The sequence below is a fragment of the Larimichthys crocea genome, chromosome XII (assembly GCF_000972845.2).
Source record: "Larimichthys crocea isolate SSNF chromosome XII, L_crocea_2.0, whole genome shotgun sequence".
Lineage (NCBI taxonomy): Eukaryota > Metazoa > Chordata > Actinopteri > Sciaenidae > Larimichthys > Larimichthys crocea.
Window position 1 is genome coordinate 4,605,619 of NC_040022.1, and position 22,993 is coordinate 4,628,611.

The 22,993-nt window shown below is 39.2% G+C and overlaps 1 protein-coding gene across 1 annotated transcript; it reads left to right on the forward strand.

Moving 5' to 3' along the window:
• Nucleotides 1-1,407: 1,407 nt before the first annotated feature.
• On the forward strand, nucleotides 1,408-8,047 carry eve1 (even-skipped-like1). Its single transcript, XM_027284914.1, has 3 exons — nucleotides 1,408-1,574; nucleotides 2,524-2,771; nucleotides 6,186-8,047. The coding sequence occupies exons 1-3, from the start codon at nucleotides 1,571-1,573 to the stop codon at nucleotides 6,663-6,665; spliced, it is 732 nt and encodes a 243-aa protein (XP_027140715.1). The 5' UTR covers nucleotides 1,408-1,570; the 3' UTR covers nucleotides 6,666-8,047.
• The last annotated feature ends 14,946 nt before the right edge of the window (nucleotides 8,048-22,993 follow it).

Consider the following 22,993-nt stretch of genomic DNA (forward strand, 5'->3'; position numbering starts at 1 on the left):
TATTTATATTTTCATATTTATTTTGTCACATTTAAATCTGCTGCCAGTTTGTGACAAAGGGAAGGATTAGCACTTTAATAAAAGAATATGTTTGCTCAATGATACAAAACTAATTTTATATATTTGACCGGAAAAATATGAAGATTCTTATTTTTTCACTTCAGCTGGGTAAGACTCCGAACAGTGAGGGAGTAATGTCAACACAACACAAAGGTTTGTCAGGAAACGGCACATGAACATAAAACTACAATTGACGCAGAGCAAAGGAGGATGTGTGACTCTCCAGACATGAAAAATATCATTTATGACTCTAATACTCTGCCACAGCTCGCGGATGACTGAAAGCGATTCTTTTATAGCACCTGAGTGTTTTTTTATAATGATAAATTTCCTGCATGTAGCAGTGACTCCACCCTACCTGGCGTCTGTCTGTCTCCGTCCTCCGCCTGTCCTCTTTATCATCATCTGGCCGCTGGATTAACAATCAGCGCAGATTATAGGCATAATAAACTCCAAAACACAGGTTCAAGGGTCAGTTTCTACACTGCAGACAAAGCTATGCACTTATGGGATCGAGTTTTGATTGATACTGCACTGCTATTACGCTATATAAATATATAAAGCCCAATTAATCTGCCCTGTCGAGTCTCATTGTCATAACCGCTTATTATTTAAAGGGCTGATCAAAAGAGCACAGAGAGATTTCTTCAAACCATCAAAAGCAATGCCGCTTGTTTTATTACCAAAGTTTGACTTCAAAATAAAAGACGAAAAAACGAAATAAAAGCAGACTGCGTCGACAAAAAGGACATGTTTTGAGATGTATTACGTGAAAATAAAACTATAATATTATAGAGCAACCATCACTTTGTAACAGAACATGATTTAAAAGGTGGGATTCAAAAGAAGAACTCAGAATGTTGATAAAAAGTAAGAAAAATGTATTTAGAAAAACGGATTTAAGACTAAAACATTAATGATTAAAAAATACATGTCGGCTATAATATCGACATTTATACACATAATATTATCTTAATTAATAATTCCTCTCCACCGAGCTCCACTCGGCCAATTTGGAGCCATTAGGCCTGTAATGATTTACTTCCAAACATCAAACGGCGGAGAACAATGAAGGTCTGGCTTCTGTCTCTGCCTGTGCGTCTTTAATTCTCCATAACAAAAGTACAAAGGCCGAGACGGAGACCAAAGGCTTTATCCCTAAACACCTTTAACACCTCTCCGGGCCGCGGCGCCGCGCCGGGCCGACGCGCACGCCTGTGATATGGGTAGAGGAGGAGAGGAGAGCAGCCCCCGGGGAACGGCAGACAAGTAGTGGAGAAAAAGAGGGAGGAGGAGGAGGAGACAAAAACACCTCATCTCTCAAGTGTGTGTGTGTGTGTTTGTGTGTGTGAGTGTGAGTGACAAGGAGAGAAGTTTTTGTCAGACAGCAGCAGCATCTTCATCGCCGGCCTGCGTGGAGCGGAGCAGCCTGCAGAGGAGGGAGATCTGGCCTGCAGAACGATCGAGAAAAAAAGAAACAGAGGAGGGATTTTTGCACACAAACAGCCGGATGCGTAAGTAAATGTGAAAACTGCTTTAGAGCAAACTTTGTTCCTCACTGAGACCCCAAAGAATGACTTATTTCTCTTTCGTCGAGTGTTGCCAAGAGTGAACAATCAGAGACAGAAGTAACAACTGGATACATTTACAAATAATATATTAATCCCTCATTAAAAAGTAAATAAAATAGTCCAAATATAAAATGTCCACATGCTGTGTTTTGTTGCTTTATGGTCCCACAGACCCCACAGCTGTGTGCGTAAATATAGTCATTTGAACTGCGAAAAAGTATTGGAGTGGTAACTCTAAAGTTTAAGACATTTGTTGAAGGTCAGAAAATATGGAAATTACCATAAATCACCGTTAATACAGCAAATAAAGAACTATGTTATGTTTTATATGTTACAGGAGCTACACGAACACATATTACTAATTCCTAAAAGTCACTCACAGGTAAAGAAATGTTCCTCCAGAGTGATGTTACTTAAGTTTGGCTTCAGAGAGGTTCAACTCCCCGTGAGGACTCTTATGAACAAAATGATTTGGTGTTTGGGAGAAGAAGTACTGTATAAAAAGTTCTGTCAACACCAATCACAGATATAGAGCATTATGAAATCTGTTGGATTTAATCAGAAGTGATGAAACATCAAACATGTCATCAGTTCTAAATCAAGTTTATAAGCAACTCTCATAAAACTAGAAAAAATCACGAAGTAGCAAGCTGATAAAACAATGTTACATTTATATTTTTGAGCTGTTAAAAGTTCTCCACGAGCCCATACACATTTATTAAGTAAATAAAGGTTAAATATCTGGGCCTGTAGCCATGTGACCTGACTTTCTGTAATAATATTGCATGTATAATATATTTATAAAAGACATACAGTATGCAGCACTCCTGGGGGACCTCACATTAGGCTTCATGTAAAGTGTCCCACGTGTCTACTGTATGCGTCATTTCAGTGTCAGAGGGCAGACAGACGCCGGCGGTGGGGTCCCCCGCCGTCATGCACGGTCCCGGCGGCGGAGAGGAACGGACGGAGTCGTGCCCGCGCAGCGCCCTGCTCGACCAAAGCCGGCGGCACCGGACGGCGTTCACGCGTGAACAGCTGTCCCGGCTGGAGCAGGAGTACGGCAAGGAGAGCTACGTGTCCAGACCCAGGCGCTGCGAGCTGGCCGCGGCGCTCAACTTACCGGAGACAACGATAAAGGTACTGCGGATAATCAACCATGTCAGGGCTGGTAACATTTTGTAGTAATAATAATAATAATAATAATAATAATAATAATAATAATAATAATAATAACACACTTCATACATAACTGACTATTGAACTGGACCCTTTCTTAGAGAAGAAGAAGCTTTCATGCACTAATAAGAGTACATTTAATAGTCCAGTATTCCTCCCCACAGTGCAGCTTAATCAAGGAACCTCATTGAAATGTAGACACTGTGAAAACTTTGCCTGAAGTCTCAACTGGGGTTGTAATAGTATGAGAGTCACAAGGTATGAAAATGTATATGGCAGGTATTACACAATTATAACTGATATTATTATCAGTTACAGTGAGCCCCAAAGGAATAAAACTGTTTTTTTATTATTATTATTTGGACTAAAGCTTTATTATAATTTAAAAATATTTTGTTCTTATTGTTATTTTTTAATCACATTGATGCAATAGAATTTGACTCCAAGTAAATCTATATGATGAAAGCTGTCAGTTTCCACACCATTTAGCCTACTGCTGTATGGGTACACTGCTGCGAAAATGTTTTTACTTGATCTTTTTTCTTAGTAGAATCATCTCACCACGCAGTTTATCTGTAGCCTAAAATAGAGGAAATGTTTAGTTGTGCTCCTCTTCTCTAATGTGTTCTCTGTTGATGAATTAGTGCATATATATTATAAGAGGTGTGCTCTCAGATACCAGTAAAATCAGTTCTGGTATCATTTCCCACAGTGCCAAATAAGAGTGAAGGCTCACAAGAGCGACATCTGCCCCACCTCTCCTTGCTGCTACCTGTCATGTTAACATAGAAACCAGTGAGCACCTGAAGTGGGTGTAGCTGTGGTGGCAGTGTGCAATGAACAGTTGCTTTATAGATGTTTTGGACAGAGCCAGGCTAGTTTCCCCCCTTTACCCTGTCTTATGCTAAGCTAAGCTAATCGGCTACTGGCTCCAGGTACATATTTACAGTACAGACATGAGTGGTGCCAGTCTTCTGATAACCACCTCTGTGTGATTCAATGTGGTAGTCAGTGAGCTTCAGATGTTTGATTTTTTTACTTTGGACTCAGCTACACTAGCCATTTTCTATATGCTAAGCTAAGCCAATTGGCTTTCATCTCCAGCTCTGTACTTATCACACTGACGTGACTGTGATATTGATCTTCTCATAGGTCTCAGAACAACCTTCTACCTGCTACCTCTTTCTTTGATTTATGGGCTCCATAAAGTTCTAGTCTTACCTCATTGGTGCACAGCATCAGTTTATACACAAAGGCAAAAGTAAAACCAAGCAGTTCAAAACAGGAAGCGAAATATCTGAGACATGTACTCACCTAAACAACAACAGCCCTTTAACATTTCCCATGAATGTGAGCTTTTCATCATCTCCCCTCTTGTCATTTCAATCAGCATGGTAGATTGAGTATGAGTGAGTATTGACAGGTTTAGCAGCGTCTAACATCTGACGTAGAGGCCCACTGGCCCAGTGCAGCGGCTTTAATATGCAGTAAATGCACCCACCTTTCTGCCAACCAGTGGAGGGTCTTTTATGAAAGAGCAGGAATGCGAGGCGAGGCCTTGTAAACGCTTGCCACCTGACGTTTTAGAAGCACAGTCTTCCGGGACATTCTGTGAGCTGGTAAAACAGTTGAGGACTGGACAGACACACAGGCAACTTGAAGATGTTAGTGCTGCAACAGAGTCAAACATGATGGTGTAGTAGAGCAATGCAAACAACTACCTGATCAATGTGTACATCTGCAGATAGACCCCATGGTATATTCATGTTTCCCCCTCTATGTTCATGGGTCATGCAATCTAAAACTATCTGGGTGATGTTATAAAAAAAATTGCTCACATGGTTCAAAGAATTGATATTGACTATTGGTAGGAAACTCAAAGAGTATCTGGTGTTAATGCTTCATGCTTCATCTGTCCATCCAATCTGATACTGTTACACTAGGAAACTTACACTTACACTTACAAATACACTGACACTGTTGGCCCCCTTGAGACAAAACTGAGGCAACCCCAAACACAAAGTTAGCATTTATAGATTATTTATTTTTTGTTTGTTTTAGAGTTCCCATAATTTGGAGTATTTGAAAGATAGAAACAAGAAGTGAAGAATAATGTTGCTCCAGGGACAGTCAATTAGCTTTTGAGCCTTTATTTGTTTACACAATTTGGAACAAGTAAAAATATGCTGAATTAGCCAACAATAGCCCCTGTTTGCAGTGTACCCACAGGGTGTAGAGACAACTATTACTTTGATAAAGAAGAAACTTAAATGTGATATTAAGTATAGTATGAGTGATTTTCTGTAGGTTTTCTAATTGGATTTATGGATGTTTATTGGTGATAGACATCAAAGTAAATGATATTCTGTGTAATTTCCTTGCATCATGTCATAAACAGTATCAATGCTGAAACTACTGACCATAGTCAGTACGTTTACATGCAGCAAAAAATTCCAATTTATGATCGTATCAGACATAGTTTGGACTTTTAAAATGCTTGTAAACACCTTAGCCCGACCTACTTCGGACCTATTTCGGACCATAACGGACATCTCAAAATCGGATAAGAACACCTAGATAATTCGTTCATGGTCAGCATTTTAGCGCCATGTATACTCAGCAATCGGATCTAAATCGGATTTTGGATTCTGCGCACGCTCGAGAATGTCCATTGGGGCTTTCACCCGGAGGTGAAATTAAATAGTATTAAATAGTGGTGTTGTTGCCAGAAAAGATCAATAGACAGGAGGAAAATAATGCACAAAATGTACGCTACTGTAGCATTGTCCATCTCCTTGTACGCCATCTTTATTTCAATGCCGTCAGATAGTTTGTTGTCGTTGATAAGTAGAGGTCAACCAGAAGTGGCTCTTTGTTACGGAGTCAGCCATGCTCCGGCCGTTTATCCCAATCTCTGAACGGCATGTATACTCAACAAGTGATCCGGTCTTATGCATGTCTTTATCTGATACGACCAGAAATTAAAAAAATTTGCTGCATGTAAACGTACTGACTGGTGAGCATGCCATCACCCAAACTACCCAGACTACTCTGCTTTCAACTCTTGTTTGAAACACCCTGTGCTACACCGTTGAACTACTTCCTGTTATACCTCTAATACTGAAGATAAATATAGGTTGTTTTAAGCTGTTTGAACAAAAGCTCTTGCTGTCAGTGTTTATGGAAGCAATCAATCAAATCAAAAGGTCACATCTTAATGAACACAAGTGCTGGGTACCTGAAGCAGTTCATCGGCAATATCACCTTCCTTTTCAACACTTATCCAAACCTCCTCCACTCTCTTCCTTCTTTTCTCTTCTTCTCCTTGTTTTTCTGTTCCTTTTCTTACTTCTTCCTTACTTTCCTTCTCTATAGGTGTGGTTCCAGAACAGGCGAATGAAAGACAAACGGCAGAGACACTCCTTGCCGTGGCCTCACCCTCTCGTCGACCCACTTGGGGCGCTCCTTATGGGCCGTGCCTCCCCTTCCTCCACCTTACCGTACCCCTTCATCCCGCCCCACCTCCCACATCTCCCCCTCCACCATCACTATCCCCTGGCTCTCTCCTCACCAGCATCCTCAGCACACAGTCGCTACAACTCCCCCATGAGGACCCTGGATGCCCTCCGCCTCTCTCAGTACCACAACAGACCAGGGGGGCTACCTCCAACCTCTCTGTATGCCTCCACCAGCGTCATGCACCATCCAGCTTCATGCCCCTGCCCCCTCTGCCTGCACTGGGGACCAGAACATCTGCTCAAAGCTAGAGGGGAGGCACTGGGACTGAGCCAACCCCGTAGTCCCAAAGCCAACATCCAGCCCGCAGGTCTGGAGCGGAGGGAGGAGATGGTGTGACAACAGATGGACATGAACCAAGGCTGTCAAACTGCTGTCAGATAAAAAACTGCAAACAAATAGCTGCGATCACTGTGACTTCAATAAATGCTGTCTACATGGTGGAGCTTGCCAAGTCGCAACGGCAATACACTAAACACAACTCAAAGGTCCTATCTAAAACAATGGCAATCACATGACAATGCTGATTAATTGGAGGCAAATGTTTATTATTATGACAAACATTTGCAGTGTATTGAAAGACTTGGAAATTATTTCAACAAATTCAGTAGGTTTCCAAACCTTAGTATGCCCATCATTCTGTGCAATTCTGCCAAATTCAGTTTCATTTGGAGCATTCTGCCAGCCTAAAGATGTTTTTCAGCCCAACGATAAGTTACGCTTGAAAGCCACAGTATAATGGAAAAATCTTTATCATTAGGGTTGTAAAAAGTTACTGGGTCAAAGGTTTTTCCAAGATGATAAAATTATAAATTTATAAAAAATTTGTTATGTCTGGAAAAAATATTTTAAACACAGATTATGGAGAACAGAAAACATTTTTTCCATTGCTATTCTGCACAACCTATTAAGATAGCTGCACAGAATTGTTTGATCTTCTGTTTTTTTGTTTTTTTTTGTTGTTAGTTTTTTTTGCCATATCCTCCTACCAAGTTAGTTTTGTTTCCATACATTTGGTAGTCTTCGGTACATGCAAATATTTCTGCAGCTTTTCATTCAGGAAAGTTGGCGAAAAAAATAAATAAATAGGCAAATACCTACATTTCGGCTAATTTCACAATCAGTGTGCACATTTTAGTGTGGCAGATTCAGATTAGGTGAAGAGAAAATGAAGAAGAAAGAAACTTCAAATGGAGATTTTGAAGTAGGCACAATTGCACCAAGCAAAGATTTAATGTACATATTATGGTTATGGAGTTAGTTTTCATACTTTTCTCTGCTGTAACGCTAATGACTACTGCTTTTATTTATTTGTACAACTTTATTGTTTTAAGTTGCATTCACTGACATCTTTAATGGTAAGGAGAGACTAGAGCCAGAGTGGTTGTGTTCATTAGTTGTGCTTCTAGCAGAGTTTCAGTCATTGTCTGATCATGTTAGAATTCATTTATATTGCACAAACTGTTTGAAAGAACATGTGGAATAAATGCGCATTCAGTCCTGAGGATATGTTAACTAAGTGCGTAGCCTTTACCGCCAGCCTCTACATCTACTTAGAGGAATGGTTCATTATTTTGGGAGATTCACTTTCAAAGAATGAGATGAGGAAGTCAATATTAATTTCATGTTTGTGTGTTAGAGGCGAAGTCCGGACATGATTAGACTAGCTTAGCATAAAGACTGAAAACCTTTCTAAGCTCTGTTTTTTTTTTTTTTTTTATCTGTACACTATTAAAAATGTCAAAAACTTTTTTTTCTACATAGAATGAAGTGTTTTTATCCATCTAGTCAGAACTTTGGTGCAGTGTCTCATTGAGTCATTGAGCACTGTCTTTGCACAGGTACAATGGGTGCAAACCTGTTCGCCCCTTGTCCCCCTGCTTCCAGTCTTTATGCTAAGCTAAGCTAAGCTAAGCTAAGCTAACCATGTTCTGACTCCTGCTGTACACAACACACAGACATGAGACTGATTTTGTCATCCAACTCTCAGAGTGAAAGTGGATATGCACATTTGCCTAAATGTATGATCTCTGGTTCTTAACTATAGAAATTCAAGATGTTCTGTATCACAGAAAAATGTTCCTAATGTGTGCCTCTGTGTCATCATTTACTGTAAAATAATCCTGAAACTATGTGACTGAACATTTTTAAAAACAATTACTTGAAGGTTTAAAATCATGTGGGTTTTTTCTTTTTTCATTTTGCTGTCCTTTACTGACTTCAAACCGGTCATTAAGTTACAGTTCAGTTACACAGCCATAAAACTCTACAGATCACAGGCAGGCTTTGTCTTTGCTGCCAACACCACACCCAGAGCCACAGATGCAAACATATAACCTGTGTCTAGGTTGCACAACAGTTTGTTGAAAGGACACGTAGCTTTTTAAATTTTAGATGGTTATCACTTGTCTGCCTACATAACCAAACAAAAGATGTTTCTATACTTGAAGGGTTCTTTATGATGATTTTCTTCCAATACTGACATTTCTTTAAGAGGAGGGTTAACTCCCCTGCAGTATGTTGATAGAGCTATACAATGGCTCTGTCTATACAGTGACGCTTTAAGGAGATAATCCAATTCTTGCTGTAGTAAGGTTTCAGGTTTTTGTCTAATGGCTGAAAGTGAACAGACACCATTTGCACTCAGTCTGCTGGAGGAAGGAAGATGATGTTTTACTGTGTCAGGACATGTGAAGTAATGAGTTGTACATAGATCAGATTTTGATATGGATATAAAACTAATAAATAAAGAGTCAACCCAGTTCAAATCTGTCTGCATTATCTGATATAAAATATAAACAAATAAATGAATATACTGTGTAATCAAGTGCATATAGAAAAAGAAATATACAGAATATTTTGTGACAGTTTAATTGACCAGAAGATGTCGATTATTTATGGTATTTTAACTTGAAACTTAAACAAATAATTTATAAGACACATGTTATCATACAGATACAATCATAGTGAAGTATGCATATACCCATGTCTTCATTCGAGTATAATCAACCGCGAATGAGACGCAGGTCGCACATTTTTTGTGAGTTTCACGACCTTGGTAGTTACTCTGCTTAGAAGGGGTGGTGAGGTGAGGGGTATTTAGTTGGTTGCAATCTGCAGCCTCACCACTAGATGCCGCTAAATTCTACACACTGGACCTTTAAGGTGTTGTTGTTGAAAATGCAGGAAATCACTAACATAATGGCATCCTGAGCTGTGAAGGATAAACAAGTTCATGGTACTTCGTCTGGGATTGTGTTTGTTTGGCATGTGTTCATACTGACCAACTTAGGAAAACAAGGACTCGCACAAAACAAAGTAAGCCTGGGGAAAGATGCATGAGCCCCCAAATAAATTATTTTTGCATAAATAATTTAAATCAACTGTCTCTGAGTCTGACTCACAGTAAACACAGTAAGCAGCTGCCCTGGACAGCCATTGTAGCTTGTAGCAGTTTGTTTTCATGTTTGAGGATGTGAATTTCTTTTCATTCTGTGTTTGTTAAAGAGAAGTAGCAAAAACTGTCTGCAAGTTTCAGAATTAAAAGAATAACATGACAATGTCTTCACAGACTGAAGTTACTGCTGAGACTTAAGTTGTGGCCAACTGCTCAATTGACCCAACAGTCGACACAATTCTTTCTCTCAGCTACCATTATAATCACAGTGGGTCTAGGAAAATGTATAACCAGATGATAGGTAGTAGTAGATAGTTTCCTAACGTACATTGTTTTCCAGGGCGGTTGTTCTGTTGTCTTTCTGCCTCTGCTTTCATTTTTCATGTCTGCTCCCATTTGAGTTAGCCACTACTTTTACTGTTTACCACTCTGGTTTTAATGAGTACAGTCGATGATCAAAGTGAAATGACGAAAATGAAACTGGAAAACCTCAAACCAACTTACTTTCTGTTTGGTTACAGTTTTTTGACTGATCATACAGCCTGACTGATGGAGTTCAGATGTTTATGCTGTTTGTGATAGGTTAATAGATTTTTTTTCAGTTTCCATTCACTTAAATATACAGTAACATATTGTAATTTACTGTAAATGGTAAAAACGCACTTCGATCGAAGTCTAGTTACAGACACAGAAAGAAATGTACCTTTAAATGTCACTTTTATAATAAATCTGCCATGTTCACTCAGTTGAATAAAATATCCTCTCTGACCTGACTCATATTAGTGTGATACACTGATTAATTGTAATTCTCTGTGGCCTGATGGAGTTTTACAATCAAAACACAAATCTTTCACTGAGGCAATAAACTGATTAAAAGATTGAAATTGCCATATGTGTGTGTGTTTGTGTGAAAGACAAAATGAGATAGAGACATGGAGAAATTTAGAATCGGGATGGATGAGTACATACAGGTGCATGTCCTATTTAAATGTGGTGGTGTCTTAAGCTGTGTGCATGAATTTGTGTGTGTCTTTATGTTTGTTCATACCTTGTAGTTGTTATTCGGTCTTACGGCCCTCAGAGAGTGTAGCAGCCCTCGTCTTGTAAATGATGCAGAGGCTTTAAAGGGTTTTGGACAGAAAAGTCAATCAGTCTGTTGGCTGGTGGTTCCTATAAAAGACACGAGACACGAGCTGTGTACACACTGCTGCTTAAACTGTACTAACACTGAATTTTCTTTTCTGCTTTAACAACAACTTACGCCCTAAATCTGATTAGATCTGTGACTTTCTCCTTTTCTGAGCAAACTACTCCAGTCATCCATTTAAACAGAAACTTATAGGACAATTGGTGGAGAGACAGCATGGGCATATATTTTTGATTGAACTCAAAGTCTGTCAGAACGAGAATCTGGACATAGCATCAATGAAAAATAGACTAACTACAAGTTCAAGGAGATGAAAGACTCCACAAGACTCAATGACCATGGCTAGATTATCATGTTGATGTTAGGATGTAGCCCAAAGCACCATTGTGTGTCAAGACAGTCTCACAACTCTTGTTGTCTTGTATTTAATTATTCTAAATGTTCTGAAATTATGTGACATTATTTGTTGAAATGTTTCCTTGCAGAATAAATGAACAGGCAACAAGAACAAGCTCCTGTCCACTGTAGTCTACGCTGGCTCGATGTAACAACAGTACATTTTTCTAACAAACCAAATGCTTTACTGTGCTCCTCAACAACAGTGGACTTGGATATGCCAGGCCTATACCTTATTTTATAGTTCTAACAACTCAGCCCACAAAAACTGCATGAGAACGCTGAGGCACATTTCAAAGACGGATCTTAAAGTTTTATGGCAGTAAAAGTTGGAGTATGAACAAATAAGAATATGAATAATAAAACTGTGTATTCATTGTGAGGGCTTTTATGGTGCAACAGTTATGCTTCATTGACAAATCAATATGAGGTTTACAGAATCAAAACAAAGCTGTAACTGAAGCATATGATCTCCTCTGGGGTTTTGTGAGGTAATTCATTTCCTTCAGCAGAATAAATTCAAGATCCAGTCGTGAGTACAGTTCAGATAACACAAGAGTCCCAGAGTGTGTGAGAGAAGAAGCGTCAGCCTGGTTCTGTGCTTTCTGGTGATTCTAGGCCAGCAGGTGTGCCTTTAAACCTCAGACACGCTGCACTGATTTCCAGCTCACCTGGACAGGTGTTTACCGTGACAGCCATACTTGTGCAGGCTGAAACCAGGAGCAGCCCTACACAGGCTGAGTGTAATAATGTAGGACAATAAACAGAAGGGTTAATTACAGGTGAGTACGTCTGAACAGAGCTTAGCACGGCGGGACACACAGAGGGTACCGCTAGGATAATAATGTGGTATAATCATGTAAGGCCATAAGTAGAGGGGGAAGACAGACTGGCCTGTCTGAACTGGCTCAGGTGGGATGTAGAGAGGTAAGTAGTGAATAAAGGGCTTTCATGTGACATAATTTACTGTCTGGTGGCCATATTGGAGGTCCTCATCTCTGGAAACAGCTGGTTATGTTTGTGTCTGTCTCAACAGAGTAGACTAGACATGGTTCTGTCTGTTTCTGACTGTGAACTAATTCACTTCACAGCTAAATGCCAATGTATTTTTGTTAAAGCTATAGTTTAGTTTAGTTTAGTTTAGGAAAAACGCTCATTCACTTTCTTGCCCAGTGATGAGAAGACTAATACCACTCTCATGTCTGCATAGTCACAGTGTAGCTCAAATTTAGCTTAGCACAAAGACTGAAGACATGGCAATACAGCCTGACTCTGTCCAGACTTCAAAAATCCATCTACCAGTGCCTGACAAGCTCAATAATTATATCACGTTTATTTAATTTGTACAAAAATCAAACGGTAAAAACAGACAGCCAGCAGAGATTTTAGGAAGTTACTGTTCCCAGGCCTTATGCTAAGCCAAGCTAACTCTCTATTTGTTATATTTCATTTCTAAGCTACATTATGTTGAACTTCAAGCTCTCTATCAACAGGAAGAGTCATGATCTTACATTGAATTCCATGTAATTACCATTACCGGTACAAACAATCAGCCAGTTAACTTTTAACCTTGTGCATGTTCAGAGGTGAGGCTGCCATTTAGTGATGCATACATTATCTGAGGAAATAATTTTCAGTTTAATGAGCCTGTTAGATGTAAAACCAAACCAGCTTTAAACTCTACTAGAGGGGAAGAGAGGAAGTGTCTTACAGGTTCACAAGAAAAAGGTGACTAACAAACACTGGCAGTCATCAAAAGGTTACAGATGTGAATCCCCACATAGGTCATGGTGAGCCCTGTATGAGGAGTATGATTGTAATCGGCAAATTTTGCCTAATTTTGTCATTGCACCAATTGACAAGGGACAGATTTTTATTTTTGCAGATACATACTTAATAAAGGGGTAGGGCTTGTTAGCATGTTAGCATGCTGGCATTGAAGCACAGTGGTCACAGAGTGGAACTGCTCGATTCATGATACCCTAGAGTTCCCCAGAAACCAGTTGTTGAGATAAATTAGATGTTTGGTGTTGTCTTTTCAAAAGACAAAACATATGAGAGATATGTATTCCAGTTTCTGATGCAGCATGAGCCTTGTGATACCTTTCTGACTGACCTGAAGCTAAAATTCAAATTTGCTACACTGAGGGAAAGAGCACTAAAAATGGAAAGAACACATCATTAAGGTGGATGGGGTTAGAGTCTATGTCAATGGCATCATTGGTCCACAGTCCAAGGACACAATGAGAGGCTCACCAAAGTGTTAGAGCAGATTCAAAAATAGACTGAACATCAGAGCAACAAGAGAAAAGACCAGCTTGGAAAAGAACTTGTCTTCCTCAGACACCAGCACTCTTCCCTGACCAAAAGAAAATCAGTGCCATACAGGACATGCCAAAACCTACAGAAATGATACGTGTGCTACACATCATAGTGATGGTCAACTTCAGAGGTAAATGTATTTCTTACCAGTGTCCAAAAACATCCTGCATATGTGACTACAAAGAGAGTCCAAAGGACAGTTAATGAGCATGTGTGGCAAATGTTCAAAAAGACACTGAAAACTGCACCTGTGCCCAAATTTTTCAACCCAACAGAGAGGACCAAAGTGTCAACAGATGCCTCAAGGTACGGAATTGGTGCAGTACTCCTACAGGCTGAAGGTGAGCACTGGAAACCATGGCCTATGCATCCAGGTCCATCACAGAAATCGAGTCGATATGGTTCTAAAGCTACATACAGTATATGGTCTACCCTCCTTCACTGTAGAGCCAGACCACTGTCCACTAGTTGTCATCATCAAAAAGAGCATAGTAAAAAAAACCAACAACAGACAAATAGCAAAAGAAACAGCAAAACATGCAGAGCTGCAACGTACCATAAGAACATGAAGAATGGATGGCCTGCAGGTCCACTATTCCACCGCATGAACTGAGTGTTGTTGATGGACTGCAAAACAGAACTGTCATCCCACAAGAACTGACATAGGACATACAACAAAAGATCATCTCATTGTCAAAAAATTGAAAAAAAGAGGGAGACACACTGTCTTCTGGTCTAGAATCAACAAAGACATTGAGAGACTGATGAGCAGATGTGAAACATGCCAGAAACACAGAATTATGCAAACTGAAAAGCCTTTGATGGTAGATGATGTGCCAACAGAACCATGGCATAAGGTAGGAATGGACTTCATATCAAGGCTAAAGTGGACATTGACTATGACTTGAACTTGAAAATGGCATTAATACCATCATCGACCTGTGTCATAGACATACACAATCCATTTAAACAGTATGACTTCAAGCATGTGACATCTCTTCTAGAAAAAGAAGTGCACGTTTTTAAGCAACTCCTGAAAAATGTTGCGACACCCCAAACTCACTGGGTGAAAATTAGTACTTCTTGCCAAAAACACTTTGTGTTTTTAATATCGAAGTTCAGAGAGAGATAAACTTCCTGAGTGAAATAAACCAAGCCACAGTTTTACAAAGACATTATAGAAATATGTTTAGGGTTTAGAGAGAACTGCCAGCTTGTATTTAGCATGCTTTATGGAGCCAGTGATGTGTGGTCAACACTCAATTACACACCAGATCTAAAGAGTTTAACTATCGCCGGCAGGAAATCTGTGGTTTAGTTCATGAGGGAGAGAAAGTGTGTGAGAGCGAGAGAGAGACTGAGTGTCTGTGATGTTTATCCTTGTGAGCCTCTCAAAGTCTTGATCCTGGACACAAAAATATAAAACAGAAATTCACGGAAGTTCTACAAAATGTTCTCACTAATTCTGCTTTTCTACAAAGAAGAGAAGAAACCATTTGGAACAATCAAAGATCAATAGAGTTTGTGATTGTTGTGGAGAAATTTCTGAAGTCAAAGGTAAATGGTGAGGTCAGGAAGGAAAAAAGTGTTCAGGAGCCTCTGATGTCTTATGCTGTATTATTTATTGATGCTTGATGAAGGAGAATTAGAGACACTCTCAAAGTTCATCAGAAGTGCCTGAGTCGGTTTCACATTCTGCCCAACTCATCCTGGTGGATAGACTTTAAACCCCAAGATAACACCACAAATACTACACGCCCAGAATTAGTCAAAGAGAATGTTTTTATTCATGCAGGTGTTATTGTCAACACATTTTAGTCTGGAGACACAGATGTCTGTTTACCCAGATTGGAACATCAACAGCCAGCTATCTATTATGTCTAGGAAGGCAGCAATAGTTCTCTTCGACCCTGGCCACCACAGTGTTGAGATAGACTGGCACCTACTGTTCTCAAACAAAGCCACATGTGACCTTGTGTAACCTAAGGATAGAAAATTCTATAACAGTGAGGTGATGCAGTCATCATTAACTTGTAGTTTTTGATAAATGCAAAGCAAAAACAACAAAATGTGACAATAGGATGACAAGTTAAAGTGTTTTATCTGTGAATTTTGGAAGATAATGTTGATAATGAAGATAAAGATTTTGAATCTGGGCTACAAAATTGTTTCATACTAGAGTTTGGGTTACCAGTGGTTGGCTTACCTGTATGCACAGGATCATCTCTTGAATCAGACTCTTGAATGGGAGCAGAGTATGAGAACATCATGTCTGATGTTTCTTGCCGTCTGACCTATTATGTTCTGTGGTTTTAGCAATTACTTTGGGGGCTAAATTATTATCATATAGAATTGATGGTCAAAGCTATGAAAATAAAACCAAGCTGTAATAAAGTGCACCAGTATGGAATATCTGGGCCAACAATGATAACCAATAATGATTTGTTACTTGTAGCAATCTTGTAGTCTCTTTGCCAAGTTCTGCTGTCCAGGCTTTTACTATCATCGCTGCCGTGTGGAGCCCAGTGAAATTCCTCTGCTAGATAGCCACCTTCAACTCATACTCTTCATCCAACCACTAAGCAGTTAAATTGACCATACCAGGGCTCACATCAGACGTCCACATGTTTGTAAAGCTGTTGTGACCATGTTGTGTTAATATAATGGAAGAGGGATCCCTCCTCTGGTGCTTTTCCTGAGGTTTCTCACAGTTTTCTTCTCATCTTCCAGAGTTTTCCAAACCAAGTGTCCATTGAGATAATATGTGATATGAAATTGATTTGAATTGACATCAAAACAAAAATGGCAGCAGAGGAATTCTTCATGATCACCAAGTGCTATAAACAGCTTTCGCTTAACACTGTCCTCTGTAAATGATACATTTTAATATTTTTTAAATTAATTAAATTTGTAGTGTCTCTTCCCTCGTCATAGTACTTCATCTGAACATTTATTGCAAGTTGCAGTTCCCTCAACCCCTGAAAATATAAAATAAACATCTACACTGCTGACATGTTTACTCTGCTCCAGTTTGCTCCTCTTTGTGCCCACCCGTGAATCATTGACTGGGCAGTCTCACAGTGAGACTGCATGCATCTGCTTGTGACATTATTGCAGTGTCATATTAGGATGCTAATGGCTGTTTTGAGGTAAACTTCTTATTATCAGATATGCTTATCAGTCAAACTTCCATTTTGGGAATTATTACAATGATTTATTCATCTGATCCAAGCTGACCTTGGGTGAGAGAGGGGATACACCCTGGACAAGTCACCAGTTTATCACAAGTTCATTGCAGGTTATATATACAGTATACTATATGTATGTATCTACGTTCAGATTGAACTGACTGAACTTGATCATTAATGATGTGTTTGTTTGGGCACATGTGCACATGGTTGGTGAGACAGCATTGATGGTAACAATGCTGGCTAAATGCATGCGTGGTATGTGAAATACTGTGTCAGTGCTCTACTTCTGTACAGTTCATAATCTGTAGTGAATGTGTTGTATATACACTCATAATACTGGGCAGTGAAAGTGTCCTCAGATAGGTAGAAGATCTTTCTGTCATGGAGCATGGCACTGTGCAAAGGATGTGCCTCTTTCAACCAATGAGAAAACCCACAGCAAAGCAAGTCCATCCCTACCCTGGCAACAAAACCATCCCGTCACACTCTGTGGGTTCTAACATATCTCTACTGCCACCTGTTGTTTACTAGGGTGTACTGCACCTATGCATTACTTCACTACACACCAGAGTAGCTGCAGCAATATGAATTATGTTCTAAAACACCAAGCCTGGTGAATACGAGATAAAACAAACAAGTCTGACTACAGTGTATCTGCGTGAACGCATTAGTCCCCACTTACAGTTTTTATCAACTTGCTAAATGATTTTTCAATATAAAATTGGCATATTTCTCAATTTAGACAATGTGGATTAATCTGTGGATCACTTTTCATTGCGTTGGCACAAAATACTTTTAATGACCACATCTTTCAGAACTCATTAACTATTTTCTCACCCAACCTCCACAGAGTATCAGCAAGTTTCCTTACTATTGTCAAAACTGTCAAAACATTTACGTCCATACACACTATGATGCAAACTCAGTGCAAATTAGACTGCACTTTACTACATCCACATGTAATACAAAACTCAGCTCCACTGAAGGATTCTTGCCCCCATGAAGGTGGAGAGTTTATGATCAGATGTCCCCCTATGGCACAATGATGCTGGATGTCTGGACATATGTGCAAAAGATTCTGGATTTCACATGAGGTGTGTGACATAAGATAGGATTGACGATTAACTACATTACTGCAATTACTTTAGCAATATAAAGCTTGCTGAAGTGTATTGCAGCATTTCGGTAGCATATACTGTGTATAATATTAATAGGAAGCATATGGTGCCACGTTTTTATTGTAATGTTGTAATGGAATCTGAGTCCATCAGATAAATACATACATTTAATTAAAAAATAAAAAATAAAAGCTACACTAAAAACAATGATACATATTGTACTGCTGCCGCATTTTACAGCTGTCTTGTAGTATTTTAGCTGCATTAGTGCGTTTTGTTTGATTAACTTTTGTGCTGAGTTGCATGTCAGTAAAGAGACCTGGGACAGAGAAATGCGTGTAATCAATTTTGTACTCAACTCATAGTAGAGAGTCTCGTACAAATTGTGACCTTTTGGTGGGAATGTCTTCTGTAATCCCACAGCCATGCTACACATGATCCAACTATTTGTACTAAATCAGTACGATGGACCCATAGTCAGAATCAGACAAGGATGTTTTTGCTTCCTTAAAGTTTCCTTTCTGGAGTAAAGATTATCTCAAATGATCATTCCACAGACTAATATTCAGTCTTCCCTTCATTATTCTGTACAGGGGAAATGTAAACATCATATTCAGGTTGCAGCATGCAGGATATTCTTGTGTCTTGTCTTGACTGACCGTAGAGCACTGTATTGCTTTCTCACATTTTAAATCAGCAGAGCAGTTCTGGTTGTATTTTGGTGCTAATTACTGTGGCAAAGAAGGTCAAATGAAGCAAGGAACAGCATTTTTATAGAGGGAACAGTAGCTCGTGATAGAGAAGGCTGCAAACCACAAAGCCACATGAAGGACCTGTAAACACACACACACACACACATCTCAAATAAACGTCACACATAACCAACACATATCAGATGTTTATTTTAAGTAATAAAGCTGCACCAACAAAGGAGTCAACTGCTTAATGACAAGATTAGAAGGATTAATAAACAGCAGGACCCGTGCTAAATAGTAATCCAGTTTAATATACAGTACAGTCATAATGCAGTCTGATGCTGTTGTGTTCCATGGAAAAAAGTGTGTGAAGATGACATTAGCCCTTTCCATTTCACATCTATGGCACCGGAGAAGGCAGAAATCTCAAAGATGGATATTTGAAAACCTACTTGTCTGTCTGGGTGCCACTAGAGGAAGGTAAAATAGTGAAAGGTATTTAATATATAAATATTACTTTCCTCTGTATTATAGTTTCAGAGTGCTAATGTCAATGTAAAATGAGTAAAACTCACTTCTTAAATCTGCATGCTTAAACATAAAATGTTGTCCTCATTTGCAAAGGGAAAAATTCAGTGTTATTGCAACATAACTGCAATGTATTTCTTTTTCGGGGGTGTACCTCTTGGTACTCTTGGTAACTGGCTCCAGCCCCCTGCGACCCTGATAAGGATAAGCACTTACAGATAATGAATGGATATCTTGTTTGATTCAGGACATAAAAAAGTGATGCAATCATTACCTTGCATTGTATAAATGTAGGATAAAGTTAGACTACATTATGGACTGTAATATTTCCTCATTGTTATTTGTATTTGAAGAAAGTAATATTATATATTTTATTTTGCAACAATGGTCACAGTTCAGTGATGAACACACACCATAGTGTGTGATATTTTGAATCCTAAATCAGGAGAGAAGCATAGTTGTATGTAATATTGAGCAAATACTGTAAATAGTGTGAAATAGGATTTTAGGTGTAGCAACAGAACTCTGCTACACCTGGTCGTGTAGTGAGGGGTTAAACAGGAAGTCTAAGAAGCTGTCTTTGAAACGTTTCAGTTACACATGAAACATTTCTGCTCTGCAATATTAAATGTATTTTTGACGTATTTTACTATCCTTCTTCTTAGTCATACTTATTAATACATCCACTGATATCGTTTTGCCATTTGAACTGAGTGGCGACAGACAGACTCATGAGCCACAGTAATGTTCTTTTGGATGTTTGTGTTGTACTGTAATGGTAGTATTTTTAGCTATAAAGTCAATACTCCACACCCACCTATTAAATGTACAAATCATTATATTTGGATTATATATTATATTTTTTAATGTTGTTTTAATGTCAGATTTATTTTTTTCTATTCAACCTACATGTTTTAGTTTTCATGTGTAGTTCAGGATACTTCACTTCACTTTACAGTCACGAAACCGGAGCTGGTGGAATCGGTTCTCAGTAATGTTGCAGATAAATGTAACTTGTTAAAAACCGGGAATGTAATTATTGAAACTAAAGAATGTAAGGACTTGATCCTGATTGGACAGATCACAGTGACTGCAGAAGGTCACCGTTAACACTGAGGTCCAAAGTGGGACTGTGACAAACACTGAGTTCAAATGGTCTGAGACTGGGATCAATATGCTGTAGCACTGACTGTTGTTTAAATCAAATTTAACTTTAAATATTTACTCTTATTCACTGTATCGGAGACTTTGCTCTGTACATGAATACTGTATGAGACTGGGATCTCACTTTAGTCTCAGACCCCGACTACAATTAAACTAATGTCTGCCTCCCCTCCCTCCCCTCACTGCAGCTTCCTCATAAACTGAGCCGGAGAGAACTCAATACCAAACCAACCGGCCTATATCATTCACATGGCGCTTATTGGAACTGCCTGTATGTGTGCGTGTATGTGCATGTGTGTGTGTGTGTGTGTGCGTGTGTTCTGCTCTTTCTTCGCTGTGGTAGGGTAGTAAAAGTAGGTGTGCACCACACAAAGCAGTAAAGAGATTGCTTGTAAAACTCCCTCACAGCCACCACACACACATACAGAGGCAGTGTAATATGTAGCACGTAAACACACAGTCGTGTACACTCACACACACACACACACACACACACACACACACAGGCCCCAGCACTGTTCGTGCATTGATACAGGCACATGTGAAGTCACACATATCTGTGTTTTAGATACCTGAAATTATGTGTCCACCGCCTGCGGATGAAGAAGGAGGAAGGAGCAGAGGCCATTTTTACGGCTGACATTTTGACTTGTCATAGCTACAGCTGGGTAACTATGACAAGACCTCAGTCCTTTTTTGCAGGGGAGGCGGAGTGCACTCTGAAAAATAATGATTCTTAAATGGTTCTTCAAAAGGCTCTCTGATTGAAGGAGCAACGAGCAGCTGAAGAACCTCTTTACCTAGGAGATAGTTCTTCGTAAGCTTTATGTGAAGGACTAAAGGTTCTTCATTTTTATTTTACTTATTTAGTTGTAAATAAATAAGTAAATATTTGTCTGACAAACAGTTCAGAATTCAGTCAGAGAGGCAGCAAACTCTTACATTTGACTTTTTTGTTCATGAAAATACTTGCTTATTTTCCGTCCATCAGCTAATCATTGCAGCTCTGTGTGAAACCAAACCTCTCAGTAGTTTGGGGTCATTGGTTGACTAAATTAAATAAATACCAAGCATGACTTTATGACAAGCAAATGTGTTCTTTGACCACAGGTCTGCTTCTTCTTACTTGTCTGTAATTCAATGAAGAAATGTCAATAAAAGGCCAAACTAAACAACTATTTAAAAAAAAGATTCCTGCTTGAACCAGTTGGGTCCACAAAGGTTCACCTCATCATCTTTAAAGGATATGTCCAAAAATCTTTCACGAGTCTGAATTAAAACAACAGTCAGGTGACCACATGGACACTGAAACAGGTTTTACATGCTGTAATCGTCCCTCCTGTTCATGAAGAACACTTCTTATTGTAATGTGTATCCAGTGTAAAGTGAACAGGACAAAAGCCACAGTCGTCCTGTTCATCTCGATGAACCAACTCTGAATACTTACTTTACATGAAGTGTGAGAACTATACTATGGCTGTTGGATTAATTATCATTAACTGATCATATATGCTGACATAATAACCTAATTTTATGTATGATCTGTGATATTAAAGACACATAAATAACATACAATTCATGTTTTAGAGATGCCTCAAAGTTGCACCATATGATTTTCTGGAGATTCTGTTCAAACTTGTGCTAAATTGTCTTTGGTATGAGTACTGCAGGAAAGGTAGAATATTGGCACAAGTGTTTGAAATCTTCAAATGATACCCCTCAGCCTTGGGCAAAGCTCATGTGAAACTAATAGCATTAATGCCAGCTTTGTTCCATCCAGATGTTTCACTAAGCCTGCAGTGAACCAGCCGGCACCACTGCACTGTCTCAGTTTCTACAAACATATGCCATCAGAGTAATTTGAAATTCCTGTTTGTGCACCGCAAAGCAGAACCTGATTAATCACTCAAAACGCCCCCCTACACATTACATCACAACAGCAGCCATTCCCTTTCTGTCAGGCTCAGAGCAGCTGGGTAGCTGGATTAAATCAGTCACAGATATATGTGTCTGAATAAAACCTCTCTCTCTGATGCTGACTCTGACTATGTCTCTTGTTCAGGTTATGGAAACTCTATTTACATGGTAATTTTTCATTTACAGTTTTCTCATGAATTAATCTGATGTATTGGATTAATGGGAAACTTCAAAGTCAGAGTTTCTGTCCCGATAATTAGACTATTTGGGTGTGTCTTATGAGCCCAGTTTATTAGGCAGTGATATTCTGTGTCTTAGCCTCCGGTGACATCAGAGTCACGCAGCCACCCAACAAAGAGTTTATTAGAAGACATCCCACTGTCCACTACCCACACACACACAGAGCGTGTAGTGAAAAGACACATGTGAACAGAACTTGTTATAGTTGATATAATAATAATGGAATTGGAATAGACATGTCTAAGTAGGCAAAATACAAATATCACTATGCAATGCAATGTTGTTGAGTTGTAAGTTAAAGCAACTTTTTTTTCTGACTGAAAAAGGAGAATTTAAACGAATCATTTTGAAAAATTAGTGTAAAAACAACATGTGGTTTTATGGGAGTTACATGCGAGACAGCATGCTCAGTCATTGACAGAGGTCTGTGCTGCTTGGAAACCTCACAGTGACGGCAAGACTCCAGAAAGTGACTACGTCCGGCCAAGAAATAGTCCAACAAGTGAGCTCCCAACTTCTGTGCAGTACAAGAATGTAGCAAATGGTTTTTAT

Excerpts from the sequence above, each read along its gene's own strand:
- eve1 (XM_027284914.1), top strand. Across the intron at positions 2,772-6,185 it reads TACCGGAGACAACGATAAAG|GTGTGGTTCCAGAACAGGCG; the intron begins GTACTGCGGATA and ends CCTTCTCTATAG.